This window comes from Balaenoptera acutorostrata, chromosome 1 (assembly GCF_949987535.1).
Source record: "Balaenoptera acutorostrata chromosome 1, mBalAcu1.1, whole genome shotgun sequence".
Lineage (NCBI taxonomy): Eukaryota > Metazoa > Chordata > Mammalia > Artiodactyla > Balaenopteridae > Balaenoptera > Balaenoptera acutorostrata.
In genome coordinates, this window is record NC_080064.1 from 183,864,424 (window position 1) to 183,880,678 (window position 16,255).

Consider the following 16,255-nt stretch of genomic DNA (forward strand, 5'->3'; position numbering starts at 1 on the left):
ACTTTGATTGCTGGTAAATACCTTCCCTAAGATCAGGTCATGAACTCAAAAACTGAGAACTAAGCTTTCCACTGACCTGTAAGGACACTGCCATATGAAATGCAACCTCAGCTTCAGGTGCCTTCTCACCCTCTCTGCTTTTTTTTTTTTTTTTTTTTTTTTTGCTCTCTAATTCTCTCATTTGCTCACTTTCTCTCTTTCCCAACCTCTTATGACCACCCTACTTACTGTATTCATAAGCCCCACACCTACCTGGTCTGGGGAGTTCAAAAATTAAGTTTAACATTACATTAATTCCTAAAAATGAAATGAAATTATTGCTTTACTTGTATAACAGACTAGGTCAAAATGACGAGGGAACTGAACTATAGATTTAATAGATAGACTTCCTTTAAATCTTACTTTTAAAATGTGTTATTGCACATTTATTTTTAAGACCAGTGGCAGATGAGATCCCCTTGTTAGTTCAAGAGGCAATAGTCTTGCTATTACTATAAAACCAAGGTTTTTGTGCAAACATCTGTTTCTGCAGATGAGTCTGAACCAGAGCGAAACATTACAAATTGTTACCACCTACCCTAGCTGATGGTGTTGTGTTTACATGAGTTATTAAGAAGTTTGGGGACTTCCCTGGCAGTCCAGTGGTTAAGACTTTGCCTTCCAATGCAGGGGGTGCGGGTTCAATCCCTGGTCGGGGAGCTAAGATCCCACATGCCTCGTAGCCAAAAAAAACCAAAACATAAAACGGAAGCAGTATTGTAACACACTCAATGAAGACTTTAAAATTGGTCCACATCAAAAAAAAATCTTAAAAGAAGAAATTTTTTAAAAAAATTGTAGTAAGTAGGTAGTGAGAGCTATTGCCTATTTCTTTGACTTTAATGGCATATCAAATTCATTGCTTGAAAAGAATTTCTCAGCATACATATTTCTTGATATCTCTCAACCCCTGCAGACATAATCCGAAAGGGTTTTGTGGGCTGTCTCAAGGATGTGTATTTTATGAAGAATTATAATCCCTCTGCTGCTTGGGGGCGTCTGGTTTGGCAGAGTTCTGAAGAGCAAATCAACGTGTATAACAACTGGGAGGGATGCCCCACTTCATTACAAGAGGGAGCTCAGTTCCTAGGGACAGGTAAGGTTCTAGAATAGACACTGGTCATTGCTTAGCTTGTATGTTCTATCTTCGGTGTAATTTAATCTCTCCTGATACAATTATTTTGACCTCATATGAACCTGCTATCTCAGAAATACCTAGTTATGCCATGATGCCCATACATATGTTCTCAACATCTGAATATATAATATAAATAGTAAGACTCATAAATACATATTCACGTGTAAGATCTCTGGCAGTTTGGGGTTTACCTATGGTAGTGCCACTAATGTCCATTTGTAAGTCCACTTTTTTTACTTAGAATATAGTTTTACTCAGATGTTTCAAAGGAGTTTTGTTTTGTCAGGCTAATCCACACAATATCTGTTTTATCCCATGATATAGACTGACAGTGTTCCTAAGAGTAAAATTTCAGCTGTGTGATGGGGTAAGTAGGGCCTTAAGGGGAGAGCTAGAGAATGTAACCACCATCACTGCCATTGCTCTAAAGGCTGTGGCAAAGGTGAGGCGCAGTGTCCCCGGCATACACGCCACCTACAGTCTCTGTCTAGCAGCCACCCAGGGTAAGGAGTGGAAGAGAATATGGTGACTTGGCCACCATGGCTTATTTTTGGAATAAAAGCCCACTATTGCCTGCTACATTTATAACTAAGTTGGTTAGATATTAAGTTCATTAAACTACCTTCAGAACAGAAAGCTAAATAATATTATACTCTGTGCACTTTTTTGTTGCTTTTTCTCATCACTGTCATTATCCAGAGTTGCAACTACTTATTGTTAATGCTTAGATCAACTAGTAATAGTCTTAATTGTATCCATGACTTCGTAACTTGCTTCCTCTTAAAAGGTATGTCAAGTTCATTCTGCCACTTCTGTACATTACAAGGTGAATTTCTTAACATTGATCTGCATCTTCTTTTGTGAGAGATTTATTCAACGACAGAGTATGTCCTAAGGGTGTCTTATGACACCCTTACGATGCTAACAATATTGCTTTGCGCATGCTAATTTGTACATGTTTTTTTCTCTAAAGGGTTCCTGGAACTTTATCCATATTTGTTTCATGGTGGAATGGACTTTGAAATTTCCTTTAAGTTCAGAACTGACCAATTGAATGGATTGCTTCTTTTCATTTACAACAAAGATGGACCTGATTTTCTTGCTGTATGTTAATTAATTTACTTAAAAATGTTAGATCCAACTTTAAAATCAATAAACCATGTGTTTACATTATACCTAATTAGGGTTTCTTTCCAAATTCGCTTTTGCTTTTATTTTTACCCACATGTCATTTTCACTTTTGGAATCCTGTGAAACATTTTGTATTTTAGGACGATGATGATTTTTTTAAATGACCATTATACTTTGAAAATTATAATTTTAACAAAACAGGCTAAATATTAGGAATTTAGGAAATGCAATTTACCTTCCCAATATATGAAAAATCTTCCTTTATTATCTTTTATATAATAGTGTTGAAAGACTATATATTATATATTTAATATTTTACACACACATATAAAATAAAATATAATAGTACAATGAACACTCATGAACCTACCACCCAACCCAAGAACTAAAATATTATCAAAGTTTTGCATCTAACTCTAGGCCATCTCTTAGCCCATTTCCCTGTCTCCCTCTAGAGGTAATATGTAATCATAATTTTGTGTTTATTATCTCCTTGCATTTTTATAGTTTGAACATCATGAGTGAATGCCTAAAAATCTTTATTTTAGAAATTTGTAAAAGTTTCTATCTTTAGGCAATTGCTTTAGACCTTGACATTGTTTCTGAGTTATTCATGTTCTCCATGTATTTTTCATGGCTGGGTAATAATATATCTCTTCTCTTTTCAATGAATTAGTGGTTGTTCCCATGTTTTTGCCATGGTGAATAAGGCTACTCTGAACATTTTTATAGGATGTACTTCTTATGACCAGAAGGGTGAACTTTTAGTGTAAGATATTAGTAGAAAGAATATGGGCTTTTGGCGTAAGACAAGAGAAAAATGATTATTTTTCCATATCACTCAAAATCCTCCAAAATTTTGCTTCTACGTACCTGGCAGAACTCTTTCTTTCTCTTTCCCCCATATGTATCCTTTTATCTAATTTCGTACCTTTTTCTAAACCTAATGTGCTCGTATATGTCCCCATGCCATTGAACATGTTAATCTTCCTGCTGGAGATTCTTCATGAATCCTACATACTTCCAAAAACCTTACTTCAAACCTTTCCCAATTCCCAGGGAACAAAAGGTGTATCTTCTCTCCGATCTCTTTGTACCCCATCCCCATCTTGTTTATAATATTACTGCACATGTTTGCCTCTGCTATTAAGACAGTGCAATTCTTGGGAACAATTTCTCTTGTAGTAGCAGGTTTACAGAACATAGTAGGGGAATCAATATTTATTGAGTGAAAGGATAAAAAAATGAATGACTGTTTACCCAATGTACTTCACAAAGTTGCTTTTTACATAGAAAAGCATAATTTTCTATATAGCATTATTTAATTTGTTTCATTGACATGATCTCAAATTTTTAAGTACCTTATGGTTACTAAGTTGACTTCTAACAAAATAAAAACATAGTAGGTAAAATAATTATTGAGTAAAATTTTGAAGAAAAACATATGGAGGCATTTCCTTTGCCATGAAAATGTGGGTAAAATATGTTTGTATTAGAAAATGGCACTTTAATCTAAAAGAATAGACATAGAAGCAATTAGGTTAGTTAGAGATTTAGAATAGTAACACTGAAATATTGAATCAAAATACATTTTACAAATTTGAAATTGAGTTCACCAGCCAGTTAAAATAAGTTTAATCAGGCTTGACATTTCATTTTCTTATTGTCTTGTCATATTTTTCCCTGAAATTAAATTGATATATGAAGTAGTATTTTCTCATTTTATAAAGATTCAAATAAAAATAGAGTCATAGTTTAAACTATTCTCTTCAGTTATTCAGTCACTTATGCTAGGGTTTAATCTTCTACCTATGCTGCATCAAAAAGAAAAAAAATGGTTTTGCCTATGTAATATTGCATTACATCGTATCATCATTACTGGGTATAAATTTGTTTGACTCATTACAACATCCGTCATGTCAATTATAAGCTTGCAAAGTACTTCATTATGTGTTACTCTAGTTCTGCTTAGAATAAAGTGGGACATTTTTATAGAGTGCTTTCAGGGAAATTTCTTGCTTCTCTTCAAAAAGTTGACCTTCTGTTCTCTTCCAAACTGCCATTCTGCAGTCCTTTTATATACCTATTTTCTTTTTAATATGAAATACAGATGGAACTGAAGAGTGGAATATTGAGCTTCCGGTTAAATACTAGTCTTACCTTTACACAAGTGGATCTCTGGCTGGGGCTGTCCTATTGTGACGGAAAGTGGAATAAAGTGATCATTAAAAAGAAAGGCTCCGTCCTATCAACAAGCATGAATGAACTGATGGAGCACGTGTCAGAGTCCAGAGCTCAGCCACTGATGGTGAATTCCCCCATCTATGTGGGAGGAACCCCACGGGAGCTGCACGACTCTTATAAACACCTGAAGCTGGAACAAGGTAAACTCCATCAGGAGGAATTCCCAAGTTAGTACAGCCCTGGTCCTACCAGGTCTTGGTGGTTCTGTGTTTCAAGACAAAGCAGTCGAATCAGGCTGAAAGCAATAACTACTCACCCCTTTTCTGGAAGAATTTTAAGCTCTAAAAAAATCACAAAACACTTCTTCAAATAGTTTTGTATGTTGCCCTTAAGGGTGTGCTCTCATATGTATTTACAATCAATATATTTATTCTAACATATCTTCATCAAATATAATTGTAATTTATATATATGTGTGTACACATGTGTATATATACAAATTACAATTATATATTATTATATAATTATTATATATATTATATATATTTCCTCGTATGTTTTTCTTGAACACACGTGGTTCTGGTTCTTTCAAATACTGACCATTATCTGTATTTACAGATTAAAAAATAAATTAGGTTGGTGTGTACAGCCAAGAAAAATGGCCTTAAATTCCCTGGGTTTTTTCTGACTTAAATGCTGTTTGTCTCCATGCATTTCCATGGAGCTCTCATGCAGCAAAGCACATGAAAGTGTGGGTTTACTTGAATTACAAGCACACTTGTGAAAAGTCTGTGTGTCATTTATTATGCATAACCATCAAGGAAAGGAAAAGTACGTGAATGTGTGACTTACAACTAAAGCAAGCCTTTAACTCATGTAAAGAGTTTGGACGTAATCAGAGAAATTATTGATTAAAAAAGGCTAACAGTGGGTTCATACTGTGTGACAGGCATGGTTCTGAGAGCCTAATGTGAGAATAAGTGAGTCAGTTCTTCATAACAAGCCCACGAGGCAGGTATTATTATCTGTATCCCCACTTTACAGATGGGGAAACTTGGGGGCAGGGAGGAAAGTAACTTGCCCAAGGTCAATGACTACTAAGCAGATGTCAAGCCTACCCATCTCGGGCAGCCTGGCGTCAAAGCCCACTCTCCTTATTGTATTCAAGTGCTCCCTTTCATGGGCATTGGCCGATGTTCCTTTCTATCAAGTGGGCAAAGTACAGAGACTTCCAGCTTGCCACCAAGCATGTTCCTGTGTAGAAAATGTTCTCTCCGTATTTTAAAATCTATGCACTCTGAATGGTTAAAATTTCCAGGAAGCAGTCTTTGCCTATTTGGTAAGTAGATAAAGATTTAAATGCCTTTGAATAGAAAATATATGGCAAGCTCTAAGGAGACGTTTAGAAGGGTACTAGTAGGAGTTAATGAATATCTGGGGTGGAAGACAGTAATGACATTTTCAAGGCACTTAAGATGTAACAGCAGCTAAAAATATTACATTCGTTTAAGGGCTTCTTCTGGTTTTCAGGCTTCTGAGGTTAGAAAGAGCTTGAAAACTCTTTATAGGAGCAAAATTACTTGATTCTGTTTACATCTAGGAAAAATCCCCTGTATATTGGGCATTTTACTCTCAAAGTACACCAAAACCCATTGTTATGGTGGTCCTAGAGACATAGCTAAAATTGGAATTATAAGATGATAATGATGGAAGTTTAAAAACATCAACATAGAACTAAGGGGAACAACTTAATCTACACTATGACTAAGCCTGTGATACTGAAAGATATTTTATTTATGGATAATACTAAATTTTCATCATTGCAATATCATCCATATCAGTGGTTCTCAAACCACTTATAAAATATTGAAGTATAGTAGCTGGAACATAGTAAGAATGCAATAAAATTAACTATTATTATTATTACTATTCAGGATCCATTGGAATTGCATGGAAAGGTTATTTAAAATGCAGATTTTATGCCTTTATCCTCTAAGATTCTGACTCAGATGTTTTGAATAGTAAGAGTTATATAAATAACTGCATGTTTTATACAGTGAACAGGAGGATATTCACAATATAGAGGTGCTGCATGCACGTAGTAAATTGCAATTAAAACTAATCATGTTCACTTACCTGTATTTTTTTCAATCCACTATCAGTAGTGATAAAAACCTTTCTACGCTTCTCCATTAACATCCTTTTTCAAAGGCTCTATTTTGTGGTCCTACTAGAGCTATTTTTTATATCCATTAATGTTGCAATCTTCCTTTAAATCCAATGCAAATGAATTTTCCTCTGTGTTTTGGAGACGCTGGGCAACATAATTTGCTGAAGAGGTACCACCTCAGATCATGGGCATTTATCTAGGACTAACACTTGGGGCCAGCATTCACCTCTGGGTTGGGAGTGAGCAGGCCATGGCATATGGTCTCCCAGGTTATGGTCTGTCCAAAGCCCTGAGCAGAGAGGTCAGGAGTGGGGCTGAGAGTCAGCCATCCTGTGAGCCCAAGTGTCCCATCGTTGGACCGCTTCCCCCAGAAGGGCTACTGTCTCTCTGATCTGTCAACCCAGGGCTCTAGACCACCTTCCAGTTACTTAGAGACCTGGGGGTAGGATAGGTGTGGGGAGTTGCTTATGATTTTCCCAAAGGCAGGGAAGCAAGAAAAGAAGGCATCCCTAGTCTTCCCACAGACAAGCCCTCTCCCCTGTTTTTATCCTCGCATCCCATTCATATTTTAGAGGTCATTGGGGAGTATATCCGGTGGGAGGGTTTCTGACGGTGCAGAGTTGGAAGAATGGCACAAACTTTGACCAAACCCTCTGACTGCCCTGAGGGTAGTACTGTGAGGACCCCACACTAGAGCCCAGGCATCTGCACCCCCAAAGGCCTGAGGCCAGAGTCCCATTTCCTAAGGAGGATTCCTACTTAGAAACCTCACCCTGTAACTTTCTGGACCTTTTTTTCTTTATCTCCAGAGTGAAGGAAGCCTACCTCTGTGGCCTTTCCCAAATTTAAAATTGCATCTTGTGTATTAATGTTTAAGACATTTCTTTAAAAAATTTTTTTTAACATGTTTACTTGTAATAAAGTATGCCTAACGTACGATTTACCATCCTAACCATTTTTAAGTGTACGGTTCAGGCATTTGGCGCATTCACGTTTTTGAGCAACCATTGCCACCATAGATCTCTAGAACTCTTTTCATCCTACGAACCTGAAATTCTGTTCCTCTTGAGCAATAATGGGACAATTCTTATAAGGGCACACTGATGTTTGCCAAAGCTATCTATCCACTGTTCACATTTTATTGATAGGGAAACTCGAGGACAGAGAAGTTAGGTGACTCAGCTCTGGGCCATCAGAAAATTACTACTGGTAAGGAAATTAGCATCTGAATTTTCAAGCAGGTGCTTTTGTATTGAGCTTCATTGCTTTCAATTCAATTCACCCAACTTACTGAGTATCTACTGTGTGTTGAAGATAGACTAGCAGTATTGATCAGTCGGGCCTAAAGGAACGTGAATAATAGCAAAGGCGTTTAAAAGGAAATAGGCTGCAACTTAAAGTGTTAGAAGACAGAATAACACACCATATAAATGCTGAAGAGAACAATATGTTCATTGTTACCATTAACTTATTTTACTGTTCATCATTGCATCATGTTTTATTTCCATTTCCTGCCGATGTGCTTTCATCTTGAAAAGAACTAATCATGTGTTTGGGGCCTTTCAGACTTGACAGGGTTTTGTTCAAGAAAGAGAGTGTGTGCTCCAGCGATCTCAAACACAGTCTGTTTGTCCCTTCTTTGACAATTGTGGGCAGTTTTCTGAGCAGAGTATTGCCAAACCTCACAGAACTGATCGCTGTTTACACAAAATAGCAAGTTATTCAAAGCCACTGCTGTTCACCGGCTGACAGGATGCCCTATGGTTCTCTAAAAAAAAAGAGCAGTGCACACTTCAAACCCACCTCCTCCACATTCTCTGTTAAACTTCCCAGAACTGAATGCCCCCTGGTCATTTTAAAGTTGACTGAGTAGAATACACATTCCAGGAAACCTCCCCTGTTGCTGTTGCCAGAGCTGAATTTGGTCCCTGTCATGAGAACATGAACCTAAAACTGGTGATCAGTTTGCACAGTCGAGATTATGGAACTCAGTGAAAATGGTAGAGCACAGTGGTAGATCCTCTGTTCCCTGATTTAACTGGGATTCATTGTCTATGAAATGATCGTTATGGAATTCATAGCAGTATCTCAGGATTTTAGTATATTTTGAGACTATATTCTTCCTCCTACTATTCATAGGAACCTCAAAATGTATCTTTTCCCCAATGAGCTTCTTGAATAATCATGCTCATTAAAATACTATTTTTTGGCACTTAGACACTGACTTATACAGCTAACTTAATTTTCCAGGATTGAGGGACGTGTGGATACCCCCTCACGGTAATGGGTACTTGCCTAGATTTTATTTCATGGGAATAAACATAAAAATGTGTTCCTAAAGAGATATAGTACATACTTTTCAGTTGAATCTAATTCAGTCGAATTACAATTATCAGCTTATATATTTTTTCAAAATAACATAAATATAACTATTTCCTGCAACAGCTTAGCCTGAAAAAAAATGCAGGGGGAGGCATAAAGGATCTCCCAAACGAGACTCGGAAGTTTAAAAATTGTGTTTAAATCCCCCCCTTGCACAATTTCATCAAAATGTAGTAGTAAAGGGGGCAAAAATGATTGGTAATTAATGACTCAAGCCTTTTATGTGACATTCATCCCTTACTGTTTGCTAGGTTTCGGTGGTTGCATGAAAGATGTGAAATTTGCACAGGGTGCTGCCGTTAACTTGGCATCTGTGTCCAGCGGTGCTATCGGAGTCAATCTGGATGGGTGCCTGTCAACTGACAGTGCTGTTAACTGCAGGGGAAATGACTCCATCCTGGTTTATCAGGGAAAAGAGCAGAGCGTTTACGAGAGTGGTCTCCAGCCTTTCACAGGTAATGTGGAAATGCTGTAAATTCAGTGTTCCATGTCTCCTCCTCATCTCCTCTTCCCTCCCTGCCAGCCCACCACTAGTCTACACGAGTCATATGTTAACCTTCTACTTCTTACTTCCATTTAAGAATACCTGTATCGAGTAACAGCCTCCCACGAAGGAGGTTCAGTACCTAGCGACTGGAGTCGGGGCCGTACAGCAGGAGCAGGTAAATACTATTTATCTTAAAATGTGTATGTGCACACAAGTGCACACGTTGGTGCATGTAAAGAAAAGGAAGGACTCTTACCCGTGAAGAAAGCAGTATGTTTATAATCTTGTGACAGAGCACGCCCTGGTTTGCAAAGGCACCCGTCGTTGGTAAAAATGCTTAGCAGATCCTTGCTTTTGATTTTTCAAGTATTTAATAAGGATTTTTTCAGGCTTGATTCTTTCCTCTTCAGATGCAGAAGAAAGTAAGTTCAGGTTGTCTTAAAGATGGAATAGGCCCACATCGACTGTAATTTACCTAAGAATAGGAAACCTTTACCAACTGCTTAGACCCCGAAAAGCTAAAGTCAGGATTACCTTTAGGTAGGGGTGATAGCCGTTGCCTCTCCAGTGGAGAGCACATTTGAAACCTGCACCCTGGTTGGAAGCGGATGTGTCTTTTATCACATCATGGCAGATGTTTGCCGTGGTGCTTACTATTAGGGTCTTAGAATGACTCTCTTAGGATAGAAATTGCTGAGTGGTCTAATTTTTTTTTTTTTTTTTAAGTTGAATGGGGAAACAAAGAGGAAACGGACTATATTAGAGCTAATCTCAGATAACTGATTTATAAGTGCTTTGTCCTTCTGACAGTGACCACAGAATCTTTTCACATATTACCATCACAGGGAGGCATTCATTAAAAAAAGTTTTGTGAAGTCAGTAGCCTTCTACCATTTTGGAGAAAATATTTATTTGTCAGAAAGACAAATACATTTCCATATGATTGACACTTATGCCTCTTGAAGAAAATTATCCTTAGCAAGTCATGATTTGTCTAAAGATGTGTTTTTTACCAAGATACCCTCTCATACTTATTATCAATAACAGGTTACTAACACAGGCATCCTTTGAGGAATCTTTTTAATCTAAAAGATAATTAAGTACTGAGATGGGCTACTAATAAGAATTTTCAAAGCTGTCTGCCTACAGATTTTCCAGAAGAGGCCAACTTGGCACTTTTCCAGGACGATTTAAATCATCATCTATTTATAGGCAAGACAATGAACGGAATGATCCCTTAAAATCCTTTTCAACTTTAGAGCTTGGAAAAAGCTCTGATGTAAAATATTCATTTGTTACTGGCATGTCCTCTGCCCCTATCTCACACTTCTCTACTTTATTAACAAATATACTATAAAGCCTGCTTTCAGTCTAATTCAACAGCGTCAATAGGTGTCTAGAAAGTCCCTCACTTACATAGCTTAATTGTCTCCATTTTGAGGACCACCGAGAAAGTATGCAAATAGAGCTCTGAATTTATAGCAATGATCTGACCACAAAGTCTTATGCCATAAATTCATATTTACAATCTGACCACAACACCAAACAGCTACATGCTCCCAAGGGTTGGAGAATAATTGCGCTATTTAATTATTTTTGAGTCAGTTTTGCTCTGTCCCTTATGAGAAGACCATCTGTTAGACAGGACTCTACTTTGCTCTGTACCACATTTCAGAACTAATAAAATCAAAATCACTCCCATTGTCCCATTACTTGCAACTTGATTGTGTAGCCTGTGTGTTTCCAGAAGTGCCCGTGGTGTTTTACCTGCACAGACAGTGGTTCTTCACCTCTGTGCTTCCTCATATCCCTTACGTTCACATTGTTTCCCTTAACACTGTCCTGTTTTATTGGCCTGAACAGTCAAGGCAGAGAAGGAGGCTATTTGATGGGGGAAAACCAGAGTGATCCTCCATCAACATGGCTCAGAGTCCAGGAGCGGTCAGAGCCTGTCTCTCATCCATCATCCTGCCACGAAGTTCCTTGGGCTTTTTCTCAGTGTTCCCAGTGCAGTCAGCTGTGCTGAAGTCGTTACTGATCAGAACCATAGAAATATCTAATTAATAATTAAAGGTTATAGATTTTTTAAATTAGGGAATTTGGCTTATAAGTAAGGTTTTGCAGCAAGTTCTTTTAAACTTGCCTCGTTTGCTGTTGTTATTTTGTGATGCTCCAAAGAAAATGATTTTGTAGAATCTCAAGGGCACCAGCTCCTCTACCCCGCCTAAAGGCAATTAGGAATATATCCTATCTGGTAGAACTTTGCTTTTTTAAAATTAGTTGGAAAAAAAACAATTGAATTTGGCAAACGGGATCAGACCTTCAAGTACAATACAATCACCACATTTGTGATATTTTTTGGCTAATACATCGACAATATAAGTGTCAAACCACTATGTATAATAACAGTCTAATTATCTTGCTTCAAAGGGGTACATCATTATATTGTTTGAACTTGTTATCTGCCTACCATCCACCTCCTTCTTTATGAGTGATGTTTAAAACATGTCGGATACATTAAATGTTTTTGGAAACCCTGGACTAGGCTTGAAAGAATGTGATGTCAATGGAGTTTTGATGGTTTTGAAATATCGCTTAAACTGAATGGCTCAAGATGTGCAGTCATATTAAATCAGTGTTGAAATGTTACAACTCTAATAAATTGTACTTATGCTAATGGTTGAGTCTGATTTACTGCGGCCATTAAAAGTGAAGAATAGGAGCAATAGTCTTCTCAGAACTGCCATTTTCCCTATTTTCTCTTTTATCCTTTCACAGCTCCACAAAGTGTGCCAACTCCCTCAAGAGTCCGCAGCATAAACGGCTATAGCATCGAGGTGACCTGGGATGAACTTGTTGTGGTTAGAGGTGTAATTGAGAAGTACATTTTGAGAGCCTACAGTGAAGATGCTCCCGGTCCGCCCCGCCTGCCCTCTGCCAGCTCTGAGCTTGTTGATACCAGCACCTTCACAGGTAAAGGCGACTCCTCAAGGGAGTAGGTCTTACTAATTTTCTTTTTGGTTTGACTTTAAATAAAAACGTCCTTCAAGGCTTTTTCCCCAACGCTTTAAAGATTCCTGTATTTTGCCTGATTCAAAACAACAAGGATCATCTAATGATATGGACAACTCTATCCACCTAGGATGGAAAGGATAATTCTATAATGGTTATGGGCTCTTATGGATAGCTTCATTACAAGGATGATATTCTCACCATCCCCAAAAGATTAGGTCACAGGGCCCTCGTGCCTTTAATCCGATCCTTGTGCCTAGGATCTTTATACGTCCTAAAAAGATGTATCTTTTAGCAATCCTATGTATACATATGGGACCAGTGACCTATCTCACCATGCAAAAGTTCACTCATTGGGACTAGCCCAAGTTCACAGCACCGCTATTTATTGTAAAATTGTTGATTAAACCTAATTATGTCAAGGTAGAGGAAGGAGTACTAGAGCACCAGCAGTTTGACTGGCAAACCAGCGAATCAATTTCTCACGGTGCGGCACGCACGCCGTGCAGAGCGGCTGGAGTGAAATACACTCAGGCACGTCACGCCAGGTGCCGTGCTCGAAGTCCCGCACGTGTCGTAAGACAGCAGTTTTCAGCCTCATGAAATGTTAAGGCCCATTTAAATGGAAAGTCAAATTTAAGCCTTTGACCAAAAAAAAAGTAAAACGCATCAACAAATTTAATAGAAAAAAGTATTTTTCCTCTGTCAAAGACTCATAACTTGACAAATTTGGTGGATTTTAAAGTAGCCTTAATTGTCTTTCTAACACATCTATCGGTCAACTCTCTCAAACTTTACTTCATTTTGTTTAGATTCCTTAGAATCTACAGCCCAAATATACAACCAATTAAAAAAACAAAACAAACAAACAAAAAAAACTGGTATCTTTCACTTCCTTCCTCCCTTATTTTACCCATCCGACAAAAACCCAATCCGATTAAGCCTTTGCCCAGGCTGCGCATTGCAGCTAAGTGGGCTGGAAAACAATGAGCAGTTTATCACTAAAAAGTCTCAATCCCCATTTTCAGATGGACACTCAGTAATGACACCAATCCTACCATATGTCTGTAATTTCCTTCTCCCATTCTCCTCATTAAATATTTTATATTTTTCCAAACTATCTAAATGCTAACCTGCCTTCCTTATCGCACTCAGCTGATAGTCTTATATACTAGATCATCTTAGATACCAAAAAAACTCCAGAATGTATCATAAAGAATTTCTGTCACTTTCTTACTATCAAATATATGCATTAGTTGCATTTTTTTTGACTGATAGGGTTGTTATTAGGGGTTAAGTGAATTAATGAATTAAAACATTTTAAAAGGCTTTGGGCGTATAATAGGCATTTGCCATCATTATTATTTTTACTTTTTACCTTCCTCACTTTTCCTTCCTATTTTCACAGAGCTTCCCTTATCCTATCAAAAATAAAATCTTCAAAAGTCCTCTGGACCCCAACTCCTCTCGCCTTTTTAGACCTGTTACTGGTGGTCTCTCTTCCTCTCACATATTTTTAACCTCTGTCTCCTGCAGTTGTTCACAAAGTGTGGTCCTTGGATCTGTATCAACAGCCTCACCTGGGACCTTTTTATTAATGCAAATTCTCCAGGCCGCCCACACCTGCTGAATCAGAAGTTGTAGGGTAGAGCTCAGCAATCCCCATTTTAACAAGCCCTCCTCTTGTGACGCTGGTGCATGCCAAAGTTAGAGCCACTGCCCAGCTGGATTCTGCCCAAGGTCATTCAGACTCCATCTGTCAACACCCATTGTTAAACACAAACAAACCCAAAGCAATGACAAAAAATCTTCCTTTGATCTAAAGTCCCATCCAGCTATTGTGCCTTCTCTCCTCTTCCCAAACGTGCCTCTACCAGGAAGCATCTCTGGCGTTGTTCCCATTTCTTCACACTGTCTGCCTTCCACTCACTTGCCTTGCTGAGGACACCAACAACTTCCATGTTTAAATATCCAAAGAATGCTTTACAGTCCTGGTCTCCACAGCTTGATAGCATTCTACACCGTGGCTTTTTTACTGTCTCTTGAAATATTTCTTCCCTTCTCTGACCCTTCTGGTTCTGGGACCCCTTTCCTCAGTGTCCTTTGCCCACTCCCCCTGAAGCTTAACTCTGCATTTTGGAGAACCACAGGGTTTAGATCCGGGACCTTTTCTCTCTCTCTTTTGCTAATTTTTTTCCCCTACAATCTTGCTCCAGGAAAATCATCGACTCACAAAGCATCCAGTATCCTACAAACACTATTGACTCCTAAATGCACATCCTACCCAGACTTCCAAATGTGTGTATCCAGCAGACATTTGGAAAAATTGACATTTCCAATTGATTTCTCATAATCTCTAAATTTACCATCTCCAAACCTGAAGTCCTGCTCCTCCTGCATTCCCAATATCAATAAATGACACCTCCAGCCACCCAGTTAATTAAGCTTGAGAATTTTTCTCAACTTTTACATTCTGTTCATAACTCATGTATCCATGTTTATTGATTCCATTTTCTAAACTATGTGCTAAATTGATCCGTCTCTCCCCTATCTACTGTCCAAGCCAAACCATTCTAATCTCTTACCTGGACAACTACAGTACTCTTCTTTCTCATGAACACTGCCCCCCCCCACCCCCGCCCATGATTCTAATCCACTGCGCAACCAAACATCGTGGCTCTCTCTTTAGAATTCTTCAGTTGCTTTCCACTGCCTCTCTCCCAAATTCATTTTGTCTCAGTCTCCTCTTATTTTCTGGATTTCCAACTTTTGCTGTTATAATTAATATGATTTTTTAGAAGTCTGTATGTAAATCTTTGGAAGAATTCCTGACAGTGACGGTAGGATAAACTCCTTGAAATGGAACAACTAGGTCAAATTCTCTTAAAGCATTAGTCAGTCTTGGACTTTGAGGTCAAGCAGACATTGATGCAAATCTCTGGTGCCTACCCTCCCTGTGACTTTGGGGAAATTATGTATTCTCCTGGATCTTTTTTGAGGGTCTTAACCTATGAAATGTGAGAATAATATTAACCTCAGAAGAATATTAAAGATATTAAGTGAGATGATATTCCAAGTCTAACAATTTTGTGCTGTGTAACCTTGGACAAATTAATTAACATCTCTGTGCTTCTGATTGGATACATTGAGAATGAAATAACTACCCACCTCATGGATACCTGTGAGGATTAAATGAATCCATGTATATGTAAAGCACACAGGACCGCACATGACACACGGATCAGATCGCACTGTATAAATGTTAACTATCATATGTTTTTAAAGCATGTAGCACAGTGCTTAACATATGGTAATTTCTTAACAAAGGATAGTTATTTTTATGTTGCCAAATAATTGCCAAAAAGACTGTAAAAATTATACTCCCACCAGCAAGCAGAATGCAAGATTTTATTTTTCATTTCATCCTAGTTGACAAGTTTTACAGGTAAAAGAAACTGTAAATTTTCCAAATATATCAGAATATTACTTTAATTTGATCTTACCTCAAATTTAGATTACTAGAGGCATTAAGTATTTTCATTGTTTACTGGTAATTTGTACTTCTTTTATGATATACCTAGCACATTTCATCCTCAATTTTTCTATTGGAGGAGTCACATTTTTCTCATTGATTTAAATATCTCTTTACGTGTGAAGAATATTATACTTATGTTTGCCTTATGTGTGGCAACACCTCCGTTTTTCATTTATT

The 16,255-nt window shown here is 37.8% G+C and overlaps 1 protein-coding gene across 1 annotated transcript in view; it reads left to right on the forward strand.

Moving 5' to 3' along the window:
- The window catches only part of USH2A (usherin), an 800,956-nt gene that overhangs the window by 323,260 nt on the left and 461,441 nt on the right, over positions 1–16,255 (forward strand). The window contains exons 24-29 of the mRNA XM_057531465.1: positions 956–1,135; positions 2,151–2,281; positions 4,419–4,692; positions 9,296–9,499; positions 9,626–9,706; positions 12,310–12,504. Of these exons, the coding sequence (XP_057387448.1) occupies positions 956–1,135; positions 2,151–2,281; positions 4,419–4,692; positions 9,296–9,499; positions 9,626–9,706; positions 12,310–12,504 (1,065 nt within the window). The remainder of the gene's footprint in view (positions 1–955; positions 1,136–2,150; positions 2,282–4,418; positions 4,693–9,295; positions 9,500–9,625; positions 9,707–12,309; positions 12,505–16,255) is intronic.